At 33.0% G+C, this 18,730-nt stretch overlaps 2 protein-coding genes and 1 pseudogene across 2 annotated transcripts; all 3 read right to left on the reverse strand.

Moving 5' to 3' along the window:
- Positions 1-1,339: 1,339 nt before the first annotated feature.
- LOC121173436 (secreted RxLR effector protein 161-like) lies at positions 1,340-2,170 on the reverse strand. Its single transcript, XM_041009032.1, has 2 exons — positions 2,062-2,170; positions 1,340-1,989 (listed from the first exon to the last, which is right to left on the reverse strand). Exons 1-2 carry the CDS (start codon positions 2,168-2,170, stop codon positions 1,340-1,342), a joined length of 759 nt encoding a protein of 252 aa, XP_040864966.1.
- Positions 2,171-5,034: 2,864 nt separating this feature from the next.
- On the reverse strand, positions 5,035-13,961 carry LOC121173437 (uncharacterized; annotated as a pseudogene).
- A 3,845-nt stretch (positions 13,962-17,806) lies between these two features.
- Positions 17,807-18,519, reverse strand: LOC100776598 (protein SOSEKI 2-like; the record flags this gene model as incomplete). Its single annotated transcript, XM_026125389.1, has 2 exons — positions 17,807-18,321; positions 18,408-18,519. Coding segments are annotated over 2 exons (627 nt in total), but the record flags the coding sequence as incomplete, so codon positions are not given.
- Between the last annotated feature and the right edge of the window lie 211 nt (positions 18,520-18,730).

The following is an 18,730-nucleotide window of genomic DNA, read 5'->3' on the forward strand; positions in this document are numbered from 1 at the left end:
TAAACTTGTAATGTTTCATGATCAATGTGATGATGATGAGCTGCATTTCCCGTGGATGTAGGCACATTGTCGAACCACGTAAACTCATGGTGTAGACTCTTTCTTGTTGCTTTGTTGTGTTTTCTGTTTTTCTTTTGATCTTGCAGGTTCTTTTGGTAGCTGAAAAAAGGATAAGGACCAACAATAATAATCAAAAAATGTATGACAAATAAGGCTACATAATGATTGATAGTAAGAAAAAGTTAAAAATAAAAAGGAATCACATTACCTGTGTGTTAGACTACGAAGTTTGAATCGATTCGAGTGCCCCAAAAGTCAAATCCAATACATGAACCAAGTGGAAAAAAGGAAATATAAAAAGAAATATAACCCTTTTGTAAGTGTTTAATGGGCTATTTTAGCCAGCTGGGTCCATCAACTAAGAAGTAAAATATACAAAAAAAAAACACTGGGTCTTGTTTCTAAAATACGTATACTATTCAAAGATTATATTATTATATCACTTCAGTCTAAATAATAGTGATTATAGACAACTTGGCACAGTCAAATTTGAACAATCATGCACTCAATTTTTGAACTTCTTGTCATGAATATAATATGATACAGTCAACATTGTAAAGGCTTGCAAAGGTATGTATATAGCATCTAAAAGGATAATAATTTGACAATATACTAGAAAAGATACATATCATTTGCAAAAATGTTTTGATAAAACTGTTATTGTGATGTTGAATATCTAATTAATGCAAAATGGTTGATGCTAATCCAAAGGTCAACAAAATTTACAAAGTAAAATATATTATCACTGTTATAAAATATAAGTGAATGTTTAAGTAAATAAATAGTCCTTCAGATGTCTGGAGAATAAAAAAAAATTAATTGGTTGAAGTTTAAACAAGTCAAGATGGTCAACATATTTATACCAACTGAAGTGTGGAACATGTTAGTGTCAAGAACATATGAGTTCCTTGACACACACTTGCAGGAAAAGAGAGAAATGTATAAGGTAGGAGAGAGAGTTTCTATTCTGAAATGTATAAATTCATTCAACTTATTGAATGATCAATTGTATTTATACATCATTGTCAAAGGCTGAAAAGATAAAACTAAAAATTACAACTCAACACATTACTTTCTATTTTTTCAGCAACAAACTACTAACCAAATAATTAACTTTCTAACAAATGAAAACTAACTGATTTATCCACAAATGGATTAGGATTACAACACCCTCCTTTAATTATGATCCTCAATCAGCTTTTATCATCAGTTTACTTCTCAATTCTTCAAACTTGGCTTTCTTCAATGGTTTTGTCAGTAAATCAGCAAGATTATCTTCTTATTTGCAGTAGATGAGTTTGATTTTTCCTTTTTCAACTTTGTCCCTGATAAAATGATACCTAGTATCAATGTGCTTGTTGTTCCCATGATCTATAGGGTTCTTAGCAAGACTGATTGCTGACTTATTATCAATCAGTAAGAAAATTGGTTCCTTCTTTTGAATCTTCATTTCTTTCAGCATTTTCCTCAACCACAGACCTTGACATGCTCCAAGGGAAGCTGCTATATACTCAGCTTCACAAGTAGATAATGCTACGGGATCTTCTTTCTTCGAGCTCCAGGAGATTAGAGCTCCACCATACATGAAAACATAGGCTGCAGTGCTCTTCCTGTCATCCTTGTCCTTCCTCCAATCTGAATCAGTATAGCCAAGCAGATTTTGATTTGATTCATTCTGTCCAAAAGGTAGCAACACTCCATAATCAGTTGTGCCCTTCACATACCTTAAGATCCTCTTTGCAGCCATCATGTGAGAAATCTTAGGTGCCTTCATAAACCTGCTTATAATGCCAACACTATAAGCTATGTCAAGTCTTGTATTACACAAATACATGAGTGAGCCAACTATTTGTCTGTATAGAGTAGCATCTGCTAGTTCTCCTTCATCATTCAAGCTCATCATTAGTCCTGTTTCAGCTGGAGTTGCAGCTGGATTGCAATTGCTCATATCAAACTTCACAAGCAAATCAGCTGCTTATTTACTTTGATGCATCACCACACCTGCTTCAGTTTCCTTGAATTCAATGCCAAGAAAATAGGATAGTTGGCCCAAGTTAGTCATTTCAAATTGCTTCATCAACAGCTGCTTAACTTTGTTGATTTCTGACATGTTACTCCTAGTGATCAACAAATCATCCACATAGAGGCACAATAGGATTAAATCTGTAGTAGTTGTTCGACTTCCAGCAAGTGCACCGGATCGCACAGGTAGTATAAAACAGTAAGAACCGAGTATTGAACACTCAGGGAACTTGTGTTATTTGGTAAGCTATTTCAGCAAATAGGTGTCTGGTGTGTAAAGGTAAGTGTGAATATGAATAAGTGTATAAACTATTTGTGAAAAAAGAAAGAAAATCACGCGAGGAGAAATGATGTGTAAAAACAAGTAGAGAACACGTTGGTATTCCTAATAGGTGCTTGATGCTAAAAAGATATTCTCTATCTAACAATGCTCATGTGTTCTTATGGTGTCTCCTGATATACTAAACACTGATTCCTCATGATAGTTTAGCCTAATCCTGATCAAGCATCGTCCATAGATTCCTCTTGTAAGACTAAACTCAACCAGGATCACATTAAGACACACATACTCAACTAAATTATCGCACCCCGATTCCTCGTGAAAGCACGACAACTCAACCCTGCACTATCAAGGACTTTAGAGTCAGACCAGTTTCCACTATTGAATGACCCTAACAAAGCATGCATCTACGTGATCAAGGTAAAGGCATACTAAAATGAAAAGCAGATAGCACAGAGAACACACAAAACATCAATAAATAGATAGAAATATATTTACATCAGGTACCTACAGGGAAGATCCAACAGAGGATTCAGCTTTCCACACCAGGAAGCCTTCTTAACAACAAAGAGAAGAACAAGAAGAAAGATTGCAAAAATACAAGTGGTGAGGATGTCTCCTTCACCTCTAGGATCTCACAATCACTCACAGACTCATCTCAATCTCTTAAACCGGCTCCTGCTTCAAGCTTTGGTCTCTACAGATCTTCACACAGCAAAATTTCTCAAAACTCTCTAGAACTTGGACCCTTCTCTCTCTAGAAACCCAAGACATGCAAAGCTTAGAATCCCAGTCCAAACTCCCTTTCTAAAATCTGATTTCAAGCTTAAATAGGTGGCCTTGTTCGTGCTCGTGCGCTTAGCGCACTTATGGACCGCTTAGCGCATGTTAGTGATTTTTGGCTTAATGTGCCTTTCTCACTTAGTGCGTCTTTCTTGCTTAGCGTGCCTTTCTCACTTAGTGGGCTTAGTGAGATGAAGTGGTGCGCTTAGCGAACCTGTACAACTCATCTTCTTCTAGAGTCTTCCTCGCGCTTAGGCGCTTAGCCCAGGAGTGTTGCGCTTAGCGGACGCTCGCTAAGCCAGCAGATTGGCATAGCGAGAAGGTGAAAAATAGCACTTTCCAAAGCTTGCCTAATTAACCTGAAATTGAGAGAAAATGATTATTAAACACACAAAATGAAAATACTAAGTATTTATTACCTATACTTAACAGAAAATACTTATAACACTACAAAATAACCGTAAATTGGGAGAGTTTGATACAATTTATACAAGTTTTATACACAAAAGTTAGTCATTTTCACCGACTAACAACTCCCTCAAATTTACAGTTTTGCTTGTCCTCAAGCAAAAAGAGAACAGCTCACTTGTCCTCAAGTGACAATGACATGCAATGACTATATACAAAGGTGTATGCAACAAAGGTTACTGATTGCATCATAAGAGAATGGAGTAAAATGCCCTCATCACTTGTCTTTCACAAGGTATGCAATTATCCAAAGAGAAGAATGAAATGTAACCTAAACAAATAGATGAAGTTAGGCATAAGACAGATATCAAGGAAAGTAACTTAAACCACAGTCTCACGGCTACTATTTCACTCAAGCACAAGTGTTTAAGCTATTCATTAATAACAACTAGCAAGAGGTCCAATCTTTGAATTTCATCTCATGCCATAAAGTCAGGAATGTATAAAAAAAATTAGAAGGGCTTTCTCAGGCTTGTAGTGAGGCTTGGCTACAAAAATTCATTGGTTTTTCTAGGATTCAAAGGCTTAGATTCTAAGAGAGCACAAATCCTAGACTTATCCCAATGGTCTTTTTCATGTGCTTTGCTTGCCCACTAGCTTTTCACTTTCATTTGCTTTTGACCTTGTTACATCAGCTCACTTTATTCTTTTATTTTCTCTCTTTTTTTTAACATACAACTTGTGTGTTGTGTGTGCTGATGCTTTCTTTCTTTCTTTGCATCCAATTAGTTCCATTCCACCAAATTTGGGGTAAATTTGCCTTGAACCATATGCTCTCCTAGAATCTAAGCAAGGTATCAGGAGATACTTATTTAAGTTTAGGGTTCAAATTTTTGACAATATCATTCAGCTCAAAAAGGGTGCAAAGGATATAATTACAATTTAAGGTAAGCTTTTTGGTCAAAAGGCTTGTGTATGTACAATCATGGCCTTCATCATGTTCTTGTTTGTACATTTCATTCTAAAATTCAGAGATTCATGCAAAGATTATTACTCACAGCTAGTCGTTCACTCACAGTTTAAGGTCACTCTCTTATCGGTTTTTGTTCAAGCTTTTCTTTCTCAATCAATTTGTCTACTGACTAGCAATTCTAATTGTAAGTTCACATTCTTGTTCTTTCTTTGTCTAACATACACACTTGTTCAAAATCATGATAAGAAACACAAACTCCATCATAATCATGCACTCAATTCAAAATAAAGACATACACCCATTTTCATAAGTCAATAAAATTGCTTCACTGCTATATCATTAAAAACCAAGTTAAATTGTTCAAAATGCTTCAAGATGAGCAAGTAAACTACCCATGCACAAAAACTAACAAAAAGGGAATATTGTACTACAACCATAACCATAATAATAATAATAATAATAATAATAATAATAATAATCAAAAAGCACAAAAAGTATCATCGGGAATTTAAAAGTCATGTGATTGGTCCTGAGTGTCCTGTGTCTGAACATCCTCCTTGTCCGTAAAATGAACCACAAGAGTAGTTATAGGAGAGGCGTTCGGAGGCATGACTGGTGTAGTCTGATCCTCAGGAGTGGACGGGTCTGCTGCCTGTTGCGGTGAGGTTGTATCTGCAACTAGTGTTGGAGGCTCAGGAGTGGCCTCAAGAGATTTCTCAAAAGTGGTTGCAGCTCCTCCTCTAGCACGTACCTCAAGAGTTACGAAGGTCCTATTAAGGAATAAAGAGGTTCCTGTTGGATTAAGTGGCCTCGGAATAATTAAGAAGGGGGGTTGAATTAATTATTACTAGACCTTTACTAATTAAAATTTATCCTTCTTAGGCTTTTACTATGTTGTTAAGAAAGTAAAGAACAGAAATATAAACTTAACCAAAAGTAAAAGCGGTAATTAAAGTGCACAGCGGAAATTAAAGAGTGTAGGGAAGAAGAAGACAAACATAAGAGTTTTATACTGGTTCGGCAACAACTCGTGCCTACATCCAGTCCCCAAGCGACCTGCGGTCCTTGAGATTTCTTTTTAAGCTTGTAAAATCCTTTACAAGCAAAGATCCACAAGGGATGTACCCTCCCTTGTTCTCTTTGAACAACTTAGTGGATGTACCCTCCACTAGAACTGATCCACAAGAGATGTACCCTCTCTTGTTCTCAGTTACAACAACCTAAGTAGATGTACCCTATACTTGTACCACAAAGGATGTACCCTCCAATGTGTTAAGACAAAGTTCTCAGGCGGTTAGTCCTTTGAAATCTTTTGTATAAGGGAAAGGGAAGAATCAAAAGAATTCTCAGACTGTGTCATTTTGAATTCTTTGACAAGGGAAAAGGGAGACACAAAAGAATTCAGGCGGTTAGTCCTTCGTTCTTTTGGAAAAGGGAGAAGAGAGACACAAAAAGAATTCAGGCGGTTAGTCCTTGGCGAATTCTTTTTGGCAAAGGGAGAGGAGAAATAAAAATGAATAGCACACTTTTGTTTTCAAGGTTTTGGAAAAACCAGAAAACTTTAGAAAGCTTTTGGCAAAGGAAGAAGAAGAAGAAATTTAAGAAGATGCTCAAAGAGATTCAAAGGTTGTAAAGGATTGTAATGATTGTTCTTAAAAATGTAAGTTAAGGATTTGCTTTTATAGACTTTTCATGTCTGGTCAAGAAAACCATTAGAAGAGTTATAACATTTAGAAAAACTTGAAAACCATTGGAAGAGTTGCATCTTTTGATTTTTGTTCAAAACTTATCACTGGTAATCGATTACCAAATTATTGTAATCGATTACACAAAGCATTTTTGTGAAAGGATGTGACTCTTCACAATTGAATTTGAATTTCAACGTTCAAACACACTGATAATCGATTACCAATATATTGTAATTGATTACACCATTTTGAAATTAATTGGAACGTTGTAAATTCAGTTGAAAGCTTTTGAAAACAAAATTTTGTCACTGGTAATCGATTACCAGAGAGTAAAAACTCTGGTAACTTAGAAAATTTTGAGAAAAACTCTTTTGAAAAACAAAACTGTGCTATGTTGTTTTTTGAAAAATCTTTTCAATACTTCCCTTGTGAAGTCTTCTTGATTTCTTCTCTTGAATCTTGAATTCATCTTTTCTTGAATCTTGAAATCAAATTTCTCGTGATTCTTGAATTGTTCTTGACTCAATCTTGAAATCATTCTCTTGGGCTTTTTGTCATCATCTTTGTTATCATCAAAACAACTTGAATCAATCTTGATTCAACATCATGAAGCTTGTTTCTACAATTTCGATTGAGGAAGAACCATGAAGTCACCGGTTACCTACAGATTCAAATTCCGTTGCGTTTGTTGATCAATCATTATGGATCCAGGTATTCCTAAAACTCTTCCTGATAATGTAACGTAATTTGTTGTTGGTGGTTATTGGTATTTTATAAGGATCCCCTAAAATTCCAACATTTAAAACCCTGCCGAAAGATTTTACATACCCTCCCAAAATGAATTACACACATGCTGCAAACACCATATCAAACCTCAAGTTTAGTTAATTACTCCATTTTCAAGGACACCATGGTCCCAAACCAAAGCACTACATTTGTATATCCAACCTCAATCGGAGTCTTATTTACCTCAAAACACTCTAATTGATTATGTCCATGAAGTTATATCTGGAGAAGGTAAGGTCCACAACGTATTCGATGCTTCCTCTGGAAGGTTAGAACGAAAGCTCTCATCACCAATTATACTGGATGGTTTCGTGGCATAATAGTCGATACTGACCTATGTCGTTCTCTTTGTGGGAATGGGCCTGAGACTATAATATGCACGTTCTTCAGGACTACCCCAAGTTTAGGAGTGTCTAGAATAGTATCATCCCTGGCCAGCAACACCAGTTCTACTCTACAGACTTCAAGGATTGGCTGATTATAAATCTCTCTTGTCCTAATGATTTATAATCAGCCATGAATATTCATTATCATGTTCGGAGTAGTCATGAATCATATCCAGGGAAGAATAATGGATGGATATTTTCTCAAAAGTGGGAAACTGATACGAGCATAGTTAGGAAAGCCAGAACTTTGTCTATTTTCATCCAGGAAACTACGCTCAAGATCAGACTTCCCATTGGACAATTTAGAGACATTAGCCTGTCCGTGTCACAAGGCACCCACCCCCTGCCTGGATGGGTAGGGCTGCTAAAATAACTAATTTTAAAAAAATAACTATAATTAATTATATAAAAGTAGTTATAACCTATTTTATAGTTATGGTTATTTTAAATAATTTATTTTTATTTAAAAATAGTTTTAGTTATTAAACTATAGTTAATTTATAGAAATAATTATTTCATATAATTTATTTTTATTTATTTATAGTCGGTTATATAATTAGTGTTAGATATAACATATTATATAACTAGGTATAACTAATTTATTTATAACTGATTATATATTCATATTTTAAAAACAATAACGGATTATATCATATTATAACTATTTATATAAAATTACTTATAGTTATAATTATAATACTCATTTGTAATCTAGTTATTTATTAGTTATGTTTATAGTTATGAAAATACAAATCATGGACACCCTTAAGGATGGGTAAAGTTGAATTGTGATGGAACTCAGCTCAAACTAAAATTGCTATTGCTAGTGGCGTCCTTCGGGATAACAACGGAGAGTTTCATTCTTGTTGGAAAAGGGTCTTGTTCCATAATGCAAGCCGAGCTTAAAGCAATTCTAATTGGCATCCAATTGGTCATCTTTAGCCTCCAGGGGATTCTTGAAACTAATCATTGAATTGGATTCGAAGTTGACGATCCAGTTTCTGTCAAAAGGGTGCCCCCCTAACCATCCAGTGTCTTACATGGTCAACAGTATTATATGGAGTGTGTGTTCCTCCCTCTCTTCTGTCACTTGGTAACATGCCTTTCGTGAGGCAAATTTTGTTGCAGATACTCTAGCTAATCATGTTAAGGACATCTTAGTTGATTGTAGAATTTTTTTTATTTTTCTCCAAGTTTCATCTTGCTACAATTGTTAGCAGATTTGTGTGCTACTACCTTTTTTAGGTAGTTTTTTGTTCTTTTTCCTGGCCGTTAGTAGCACTTCCAGAATAAATAAAAAAAAGTACTCTGTGAATTTCTGATTTGTTGAAATAAACAAAAGAAATGGTTATGAACTTATGACTTATGATGATTGTACATATTACATAACTGTTGTCAAGAAAATCTAGTTCGATTGATTGAGTAAGATGTGTGAATTATTATAAATCTTCTGATACTAATAATTCTTACTGATAAAAAAATGTTTAATAAATAGTGGAATATAAAGAAAACAATAATAAATTACTATAGCACATTTATCTGCATAGTCAGAGTTGAGAATTCTCCTAAATAGGAATGGGTGACTCTTGTCTTGACTCTCATACATTTTGATATAGGAAAATTTTCTTGTGTCCTTTCATTTTGTAGGGTTTTGGTACCCTCATGTATATGGACATATTCCAAATGGGCATGTCATTTACTTAAGCAATGCATCTATTTGCTGTAAAGTTTATTTTTTGCAATTTAGTCCATTGTTATTTAATATAAAAATATTAAGTAATTACAATTATTTTGCATTTTAGCCCAAATAGACATATGACAACCCTAAGCAGGCCCAATATTCCATATCTACCTATGCGAACATTGTCAAGCTCCCATTTTTAGTCGTCGTTAACCTATAATTTGTTGGACAAGTGGCCTCAATAACTTAAGAGGGGGGCGAATTAATTTCCCACTAACAAAATTTTAATCCCCTTCTAAATGATAGGCTCAAAATGGAGAAGAAGAATTAGCAATCAATTTAATAATGTTATCTAAATATGCAAGACAAAATTTATTGCAATAAAATAAATGAGATAAGGGAAAAGATAACTGCAAACTTGATTTATATTGGTTCGGCCACTTCCCGTGCCTACGTCCAGTCCTCAAGCAACCCACTTGAGATTTTTCACTATCTTTGTAAAAAAATCATTTTTACAACTTTTGAACACCCAAGGAATCTCTTTCCCTTGTGTTCAGGAAACTCATAATTCAAGAGACAACTAGTCTCTTGATTACAATTGACTTTCTGAGAAGAACAGAAAGATTTCTCTCCTTTAGAGTGAATAATACAAATTGAAGTTCTTGGATGAACTCTCAATAGATTTGCAAGTGTTTGTCCAAGAGTTTTTGAGAGAGAATTTGACAATGAAGTTCTCTTGGAATATCTCTCTCTTGCTTTTTGAAATTAGACACACATATATATAGGCTCTTCGTGCCTTTTCAAAATGGTTTAAAGATATGTGTCTTTTCAAAAATCTTTTTCTGAATTTTTTCATTGGTAATCGATTACAGGTTTTTGGTAATCGATTACACAGTTATATTTTGAAGGGTCATGACTTTTGAATTTGAATTTCAAGAGTTTCGTTGCTGGTAATCGATTACAAATATCTGGTAATCAATTACAGGTTCAAAATTCAAATTCAAAACCCTTTTTAACATTACCCGAGCCTTGGATGTCTTGGAAATACTTTGTTTTGAGGCAAGGCTTGATCTTTAGTTAATCTTGAAGCAAGGCTTTGTTTGTTGAAGTAACCTTGTATTAATCTTGAAGCAATGTTTCTCCTTTAAAGCAACCTTGTTTGATTCTACTTTGACATCATCAAAATCATGTATTCATACATTCACATAATTGTTTGATGAACATAACATTTCTCTTTCACAATTCAATGAATTTATAGCTATCAAATCCACAAGTTGCTGACAAGATGTCTCAATTGAAAATACTCTTTTCCTTTTGCATAAAGTCCAAAGGGATCTCCCTCCAACAGCAATGTACACTTTTGGAACAACCAAACACACATCAATAATTATTGGTCCAATAGTTGCCTAATGGCCCTAACAAAACCAAATAGGCATACCTCTATTTCATAATCGACGAACACGAAAATGACCACAACGGAAAAAGGTTGTATACAAAGAAGAGAAGTAGAACCAACCCTCAATATTAACAGCAGAGGTCCTCGACGACTAGGTTACAATTTAGGGTTAAAAGGAATAACTTTATTTACTTTAAATAAATTTTTGCTGCAAGTAAAGGACTTAAATGAAAAAAAAAACTTAATTATAACAAGGACTAAAATGAAAAACCTACAATTTTATAACTAATATGGATGTGGCCTCATTAATTGAGATGTATGTAGATAATTTGTGTGTGTGTGTGTGTGTGTGTGTGTGTGTGTGTGTGTGTGTGTGTGTGTGTGTGTGTGTGTGTGTGTGTGTGTGTGTGTGTGTGTGTGTGTGTGTTAACATTAGTTATGAAAAAATCGATCTTAAAATACACAATATCGACTTGTAAGAAAATTAATGTTGTATAGTAAAAAATATACAAAAAATACAAAAAATCCAAAAACAATATTGGTTCTAGAAGAACCGATGTTGTAATGTTTTGACTAAACCAATGTTGTACGATGCATAACAACATCAATTTTGGCAAAACCGGTGTTGTTTTGCTCTGTACAACATCGGTTTTGGTCAAAACCGATGTTGAAAGTTGCATTATAGCATATGTTCTTCCAAAACCAATGTTGTTTTTGCAATTTTTTTAAAATAAATTTTGTTTGTTTTGTTAATTAACCTAAACCTGCAAATAGAAAATAAAACCAATCCAGGCAATACAAAATATTATATTCAAATTAGTCAAAATACAATTACTTGGATAGTTTCAGATTTACGTCCTAGGAAAGAGTCATTTGTCAAAAGTCAAAACTATGGGTCAGTTTGGTATGCAAAAAATTCAACAATGAACCTTCAATACAACATTATTAATAAAACTGATCTATGAATTTTATTAACTAATTGATGAATTGTGTACACAAAATAATAAAGATTAGCGAAGACACTGTGCATGCAAGAAATTGAAAATTTTCATGCATGACTAAAAAAAGCCAGAGTAAAACCAGCTAAGATTTAATAAAAGTTTCATGATGATTAAAAGAAAACTAGGAAGAAACGACATCAAAACTGAATGGCCAGAAAAATATTGTATGTCAAATACTTAGAAGATATTTGGTAGATTTTCTAAAGCCTATATTACTAGGTGATTTCTCCAAAGACAATTTGATATTCAGAAAAGTTCAAAGTAGTCACCAAATACATTTCAAATTTGAGCATTTCAACTCTACTCAAGGCCAACACTAATCTATGACATGATTGGAAGTAGCCCAAACAAAAGGAGGAATTGAAAATTGAAACCATGTTTAACCATACATCATTTCAAGACACAAATTTTGATACTAATCATGTGATTCTTTCTTTTAATTATATATTGTAGAGTTATTAGATTGATGTTTGTTTCCTAGATTTTTTATCATTCATTAGATATTGTCTATTGATACGAATGACATGACAGTATCAAATGAAAACAAAAAATTTATCTTGTGCCAAACGAATAAAAAATATTTCACAATGTCTAGTAAATGAAAACTTGAACAAGAAAGCAAACAATTAGAAAGGATTCCACAAGTAAAACCTAAAAAAAATAATAGAAGGAAATTGTTTAGATGAGTAAGAAAAGGAAGAAAATACAAACAATTTTCTTATTATTGGAAGAAGAAAAAGAAAAATAAGTGTGGTTTAGGTATAAAATTTGTTCTCTCCTTTTTCACCTAAAAATAATATAAAAAGAAGCATGTATTTTGTCTTCTAATCCATAATTTCTTAGATAATGCATCCACAAATAGTCAAATACAATAGGTAAGCCCCATCATTTACGAAATTTTTTAGGCAAGGACAATTGGAAATGAGATCAGATGTATTCAACAAATTTCATGCATAAAACCAATTTAATCTAGGACACATCATCTCCAAAAAATCCAAATCAAGGTTTAGTCAAAATAAAATGGGGCAAAGAGGGCCATACCCAAACCGGTTAATATGGCAAATATACAAGACACACCAGGAAGTTTTAAATCATAAACCAGGAAACAAATTTATTAATATGTTAAGAAAGAAGCAATCTGTTGGGAAACAATTATATGGTACCTCAATGGATTTTGCATTCTTCAATTTTTGAAATATGGTTTCCTTATACTTCTTTAATACTCCTAGAATGAAGAGTTCAAAGAAAATACTATTATATGGCCCAAGTAAAAGAAACTTTAACATTGCTGATTCTCCAAAACTTTTCATACCATTTATGTCATAGAGGCACACATTCTTTTACACCAATAGAGTCAAGCCACTGCAAAAGTTTAACAACTTTGGAAATCTGATAAGCTTCTTCACTTTCTATGACAATGGCAAGGTACCGAACCTTTCCTGAATGAAGAGACTTGTATTTCTTTAATACTCCAAAAAAGGTGAAATAGCTTTCAAACAAATTACCCACGACTGATATGAAATACCATGCGCTGAAAATTATTTGCAGAAAGTACCATAGCAGCTGAAGCCCGAGATTTGTATAAGCCTTAAAACCCACAATGAATGCATTTTTAAATTTTAGGTTGAACAAAAATGTATATTTTCAGTTGCATAGACTAACCATTTAAGTTAAAACTCGTGTTCAACAATATATAGATGAAACAGGAAGCAACAAAAACAAGCATTTAGATTGAAACCTTGATACACTTGCGTGGACCCTATTAATAGAGTCAAGTTATATTGAAAAATATCATGAGCATAATTTATTTATCTTACAGAATAGGTAATTTATTGATTTAAATTACCAGTTACACGCATTTAGATATAGAATACCAGCTTATTTAAGTGTCTAGATAGTTGTCTTCTTACTCTCATCTTGGTCTAATTTTGAGTACGCAGCACTTGGAGTCTTTGAAGTCAATCCCTATTGGAGTTTAAAAAAATGTCTATGACATCAAGATATTTGAAAGAGATATAAATTCAAAGAATTAGCCGCAGAACATCACATGGTCTCTAATTTCAAGCAAACAGAGCGGGTGGAAAGTAAGGATATGAAAAACTAAAGACTTACCGTAACAATACAATGAGACAACTTGTGAGCTCCATCTCTAAAATCCATTGATCCTAAAAGTATGAAAAAGAAAAAAAAATCAAAGAACCAAACGCGACAGTAATAGTTAAACTAGTAATGGTAATAATGTATTTAGTAATTAATAATTGTTGTAATCAGACTGGGAAACATCATGGCACCAATGAATACAACCAAAGCCAATGAGATTAGAGAGGAGAGAATCAGAATCGCACCTAAAAGAGAACCAAAAACACAAATTCATTTAGTCTGCCATGCGAACAAGAGATTAGAGAGAAGTCCATGTTGGTGATTTGGGACAATCGACGGTTCAGCTCCTTGGAGGAAACATCAACATCTTTGGAGAGCAGATGGAAAGAGATGGAGGTTTCGATGACGTTGGCGCTGAGAATGATGAAAGCTTTGTTGTTTTCTTTGGAGAAGGAAGTGTGTGTCATGCACGACGAAGAAGATCAAAGCTCTTGAAGGTGTACCTAACGAAAGAAGACCAATCAAACAAACACAACACGACGGGGAGAGTGAGAATGAGAGTTCGAGAACAAGAGTGGGAGTTGCAGCGCCGCAAGGAGAGTAAAACTGAGAGACCAAACAGAAGTGAGAGAAACAAAGAATTTGGGCTCAAGACCTTCTCTTATAAAAGACTCAACAACATCAGTTTTAAAATAAGAATGATGGTTTTAAAATCAAACCGATGTTATTCACGAGAAACTCAACATTGATTTTCTAAAAATCAATGTTAAAGAACTATGTTATTTATGAGTATGTCATCGCGTTCTTGTTAACATTGATTTGTTCAAAAATTGATATTAACGTAGTGATGTTAAAATCACTTTTCTAGTAGTATATATATCACCTGTGACAAATTTTTTTATTTTACTCACTATAGTAAGTGTTAATATATTGCATGAGTTTCTTTTAAGTAGCCTTTGATGCATAGTATGAAATTAAACATTTGTAAGTTTCAACATTTTAAAAAAAATAAATCATAAAATATAAATATTTTAAGGATTATATATATAATCTTTGCTCATCAATTTTTATTTTAATTGTTTTTCAAAAATAATTATTAGTTTTGATCTTCCTAAATTTATTTATTTTCGATGATCTTTATTTTTATTATTAATGACGTGACATGTATCTAAATATGAATTACTTTGAAATGGCACATGATATAACACATTTAAATACATATTATGTTATTAATAAATAGTAATAATAATTATTTTCAAAACTTTTAAGAATAATAAGAACCAAAAATAACATTTTTTATTTTATAAAAAATACTTATAACATTTCATTTGCATAGGCACTTCAATATAAAATTAGCATAATTAAAAGTTTGAGAACTAACAAGTATATAGGAGTCCCAGCACTACTAAAAAAAACATTTTTCATGACGGTTTATAACACACTTTACGACGATTTGAAAACCATCTTTAAAGTTATTGTCATGAAAAGTCAATACTTTTCACAATAGTTTTAAGACTATCTTAGATTTCATCCTTCTATGACGGTTCTTCATGAAACCGTCTTAGAAAACATTTTTTATTACCAAGATATAATATATATATATATATATATATATATATATATATAGCATTAGGGAATTACAGTATGATGTATTCAACAATATACAATTATTACATACGACTTTAGAATTTAGATAATGCAAATGGGGTAAAAAGAAACCATGTATACACTTAATTGCCATAATAATTAATAACCCATAAATAATACCATGTCATAAAGTAGAAATAAAGATATAACAATAAAAATGAAAAACATAATGTGACAAAGATATATAAGCCGCAAATATTATTGTTTATTACTCATAATTGGTAGTTGCTTAAACTTAGTACCCAACCGAAGCTTGTTCTTAGTAAGATCATCCTTGATGACATGCTTGACGGTGATAGAATGCAAAAACTTTAGTTAGTATAGTAACTAGAAAGCTACACAATAAGTTGCTTGTATGATATAACGTGTAAGAAATTAAAATGTTACATACTGCTAATGTTTGTATCTCTTGGAACATCAACTAATAGTGTATGGCCTACATATTAATTAAACATGAGCATGGATCTGACAAAATATTTAATTGATCGAAGTGGTGAGGTAGCATATATAACATCATCAATTACTGTATTGGGTGACAACAACCCAATAATCAATATATGATGCTTGTAGAAGTGTCTATAAAAAAGAAATATATGACCAGATTTGGCAACAACTCAATTAGCCTTATATGACCAGATTCAAGCATTATCACCTTTGGACTACTACTTAACTAATCTAGCTTTTTAGCCTAAACAGGCAAAATCACCATTAAAATCTAAAGAATGACAACATCCCAATTATTAGTCCTATTATATTACTACATCAGACCTGAAGCAACCCATATGCTATTTCCTCACCTTTGCATAAGTGGTAGGTTGTGACTAGTACATTTCTCACACAAATAAGAAAATTTGAAATGAAAACCTACCTCTCATCATTGTAGGAAGAAGAGCATTTTCAGAATATTATGTCCATCTCCCTCCTTCAATTTACTCTCAACTAAGCTTACACTAAAATATTCTTTGTCTTTCAATCTAAGACTCACCAGCTTTGGATTATCGACTAAGTGATAACGACTGTCGAATCGTTGAAAAACAAATTCACTAGGGAATTCTGTAACACAGGATTAACCTAGGTCGAACTCAGAAATATGATTCAATATGGTTTCTACATTCATTCACTTATAAACAGAAAGGGGGATTTTTGTCAAACAGTTATTCAATGCAAAGTGTACAAAATGATCAGAACCTTATGCAGAACAGAACATGCAGAACAATGCACAACATGCAGAAATGTGTTTTATTTTTTTCCAACAGAAAGATGCAAAGGAAAACTTATATTTCTATGATAAAGTCAGTTGTGAGTGAATCAAGGTTGGCACACAATGAATCATATCCTCGACAACGACGCCAATTTTGATAATGACTGTCGAATCATTTGAAATAAATAAAACTAGAAAATTTTGTAGCACAGGATTAACCTAGGTCGAACTCAGAAATATGATTCAATATGGTTCCTTCATTCATTCACTTATAAACAAAAAGGGGGGGAATTTCATTGAACAAGCTGTAGGCAATTGTAAAAGAATGCGAAAATACACAAAACAGAATTGAAGAAACAAAACAGAATAAGAACAAAACACAAATCAAGATTAAAAGCATCAATCCAATTCTCCAAACAATGTAAATAGAATTATCACAGTTACTACGAATGATATTCAATGTAAAAGTTCACTCAAATGCATTAGAGAAAGTTCAATCGAATCAATCTCTCAATTGTTTGAAATCACAAATTAGAATGGCAATCATCCAAACAATATGTGATTAATTTTCGAAATTAGGAAATGAATCCATAACTTAATCTATTTTCAATCCTAAACATAATCACAATCATGAAAAACAAAAATTCATTGAAAAGAAAGGAGAACATTCACAAAGAGTAGAAAAACCAAACCACAACTCAAATTTAGCCTTGCTTGGAGTGGATCCTTGGATTGATTAATTGTTTAGCCCTCCATGATCATCACCAAGGGAGAAACCACAAAATTTTGTGCAATAAAATGGTGGAACAAAAGTGAAAAGATGAAGAAGAATGAAGAACAACTGGAAGAAGAATGAAGAACAACTGAAAGAAAAAGATAGAAAGAAATAAAAAAGAAAGCTTGAACATCAAGTTTTATTCAAAATGAAGTCTTGTGAAGTTCCAACCAAGTCACTAACTAACTAACTTACTAATAATAATATATAGAGTGTTAGTAACTAACTAACTACCTAACTAACTAATTACACAAAACAAAAGCTCAAACTTGCAGCCCAATTATTCAAGTGCAGAGGTTCTGACTTCCAAGCTTAATTTGACCCTCGAGATGGTAGAATTGGCCAAATCATATCTGTAAAAAATTGAAGATCTTTTTCTTATCTTTCCAGGGGCTACTCACACGTCATTTGGAGTTTTTTAGTGTCCTCTAGGCCCTGCATAAGACAGATAGGTCAAGTAAGCACAAAATCTTAAATTTGACTACAGTTCTCAATTAACCTCAATCATTTGCCTTAGACCAAAACTGAGTTAAGGTGAAAAAATAAAAGTCAAAGAGATGTCAATTGAGATAAAAAGAATAGAAAAATATTAAACTACAAATGCTCAATCACTAAGCAATCAAACTCCCCCAACACAAAAGAAAGGACATTTTGAACTATAAAACATGGGCTTATAGGAAGGAATAAGGCCAAAACTATGGTTTTTCACTAATATTGAGCCACATGAGATCAGTTGCATAAGCAAATTTGAAGCTTTCATCCTCGTGTTGGTCGACATATGCATGCCCTCCTCCTCCAGAATCCTAAAGTTGTTCACTTTACTAGCATCAGCTCTAATCAGATACTCCAAAGTTTTAGTTTTAGTTGAAGCATCTGCCAATCCATCGGTTTCATAAATTTTGTACTCTATCAATGCCAAGCTTAGAGCATCACTCTTTTCAGCTCTAGACTCTGGAGAAACATTAGAGGAACCGATGTGTGGATCTTGGGAAAGCTCATCATCTTGGGAGATTCTCGTCTTTTTTCTGTTCAGGCTAGAAGAGGATGAGCCTTCATCCAGGCTCCAAGAAGAAGCTGGCGTCGACAGCAGCTTCACACTTTGTGTTTTAACCTTGCTAATGGGACTAAAACAATCTGTTAAGCAAAATTCACCAAGACTCTTATATTCAAATACATATTCAAATTTTGCACACAATTTATTACTTGCAAAAGATATTTACCTGAATTTGATTCATCAAAGAGCTTAGAACCCTTGAGAACATATTCATTTCCATGAGTTGGTAGAATTAAATCATCTTCACATAGATCATGCCACACAAAGAGAGTGTAAGAGTATAGTATCAAATACAAAATTTATCGATAAAATTAAACACACTGTGAGAATTATAAAATATTATATTATCAAATATATACATTTTTTGTGAGAGTGTAAGAACCACTTGATACCAACTATAGATACCTACAATGACAATTATATGCATTTTGTATCGATAAAAATTAAAGATACCAATAAGTTTATTGTAACTCACTTATCTTATTCAAT

The sequence above is a fragment of the Glycine max genome, chromosome 14, assembly GCF_000004515.6.
Source record: "Glycine max cultivar Williams 82 chromosome 14, Glycine_max_v4.0, whole genome shotgun sequence".
Classification (NCBI taxonomy): Eukaryota; Viridiplantae; Streptophyta; class Magnoliopsida; order Fabales; family Fabaceae; genus Glycine; species Glycine max.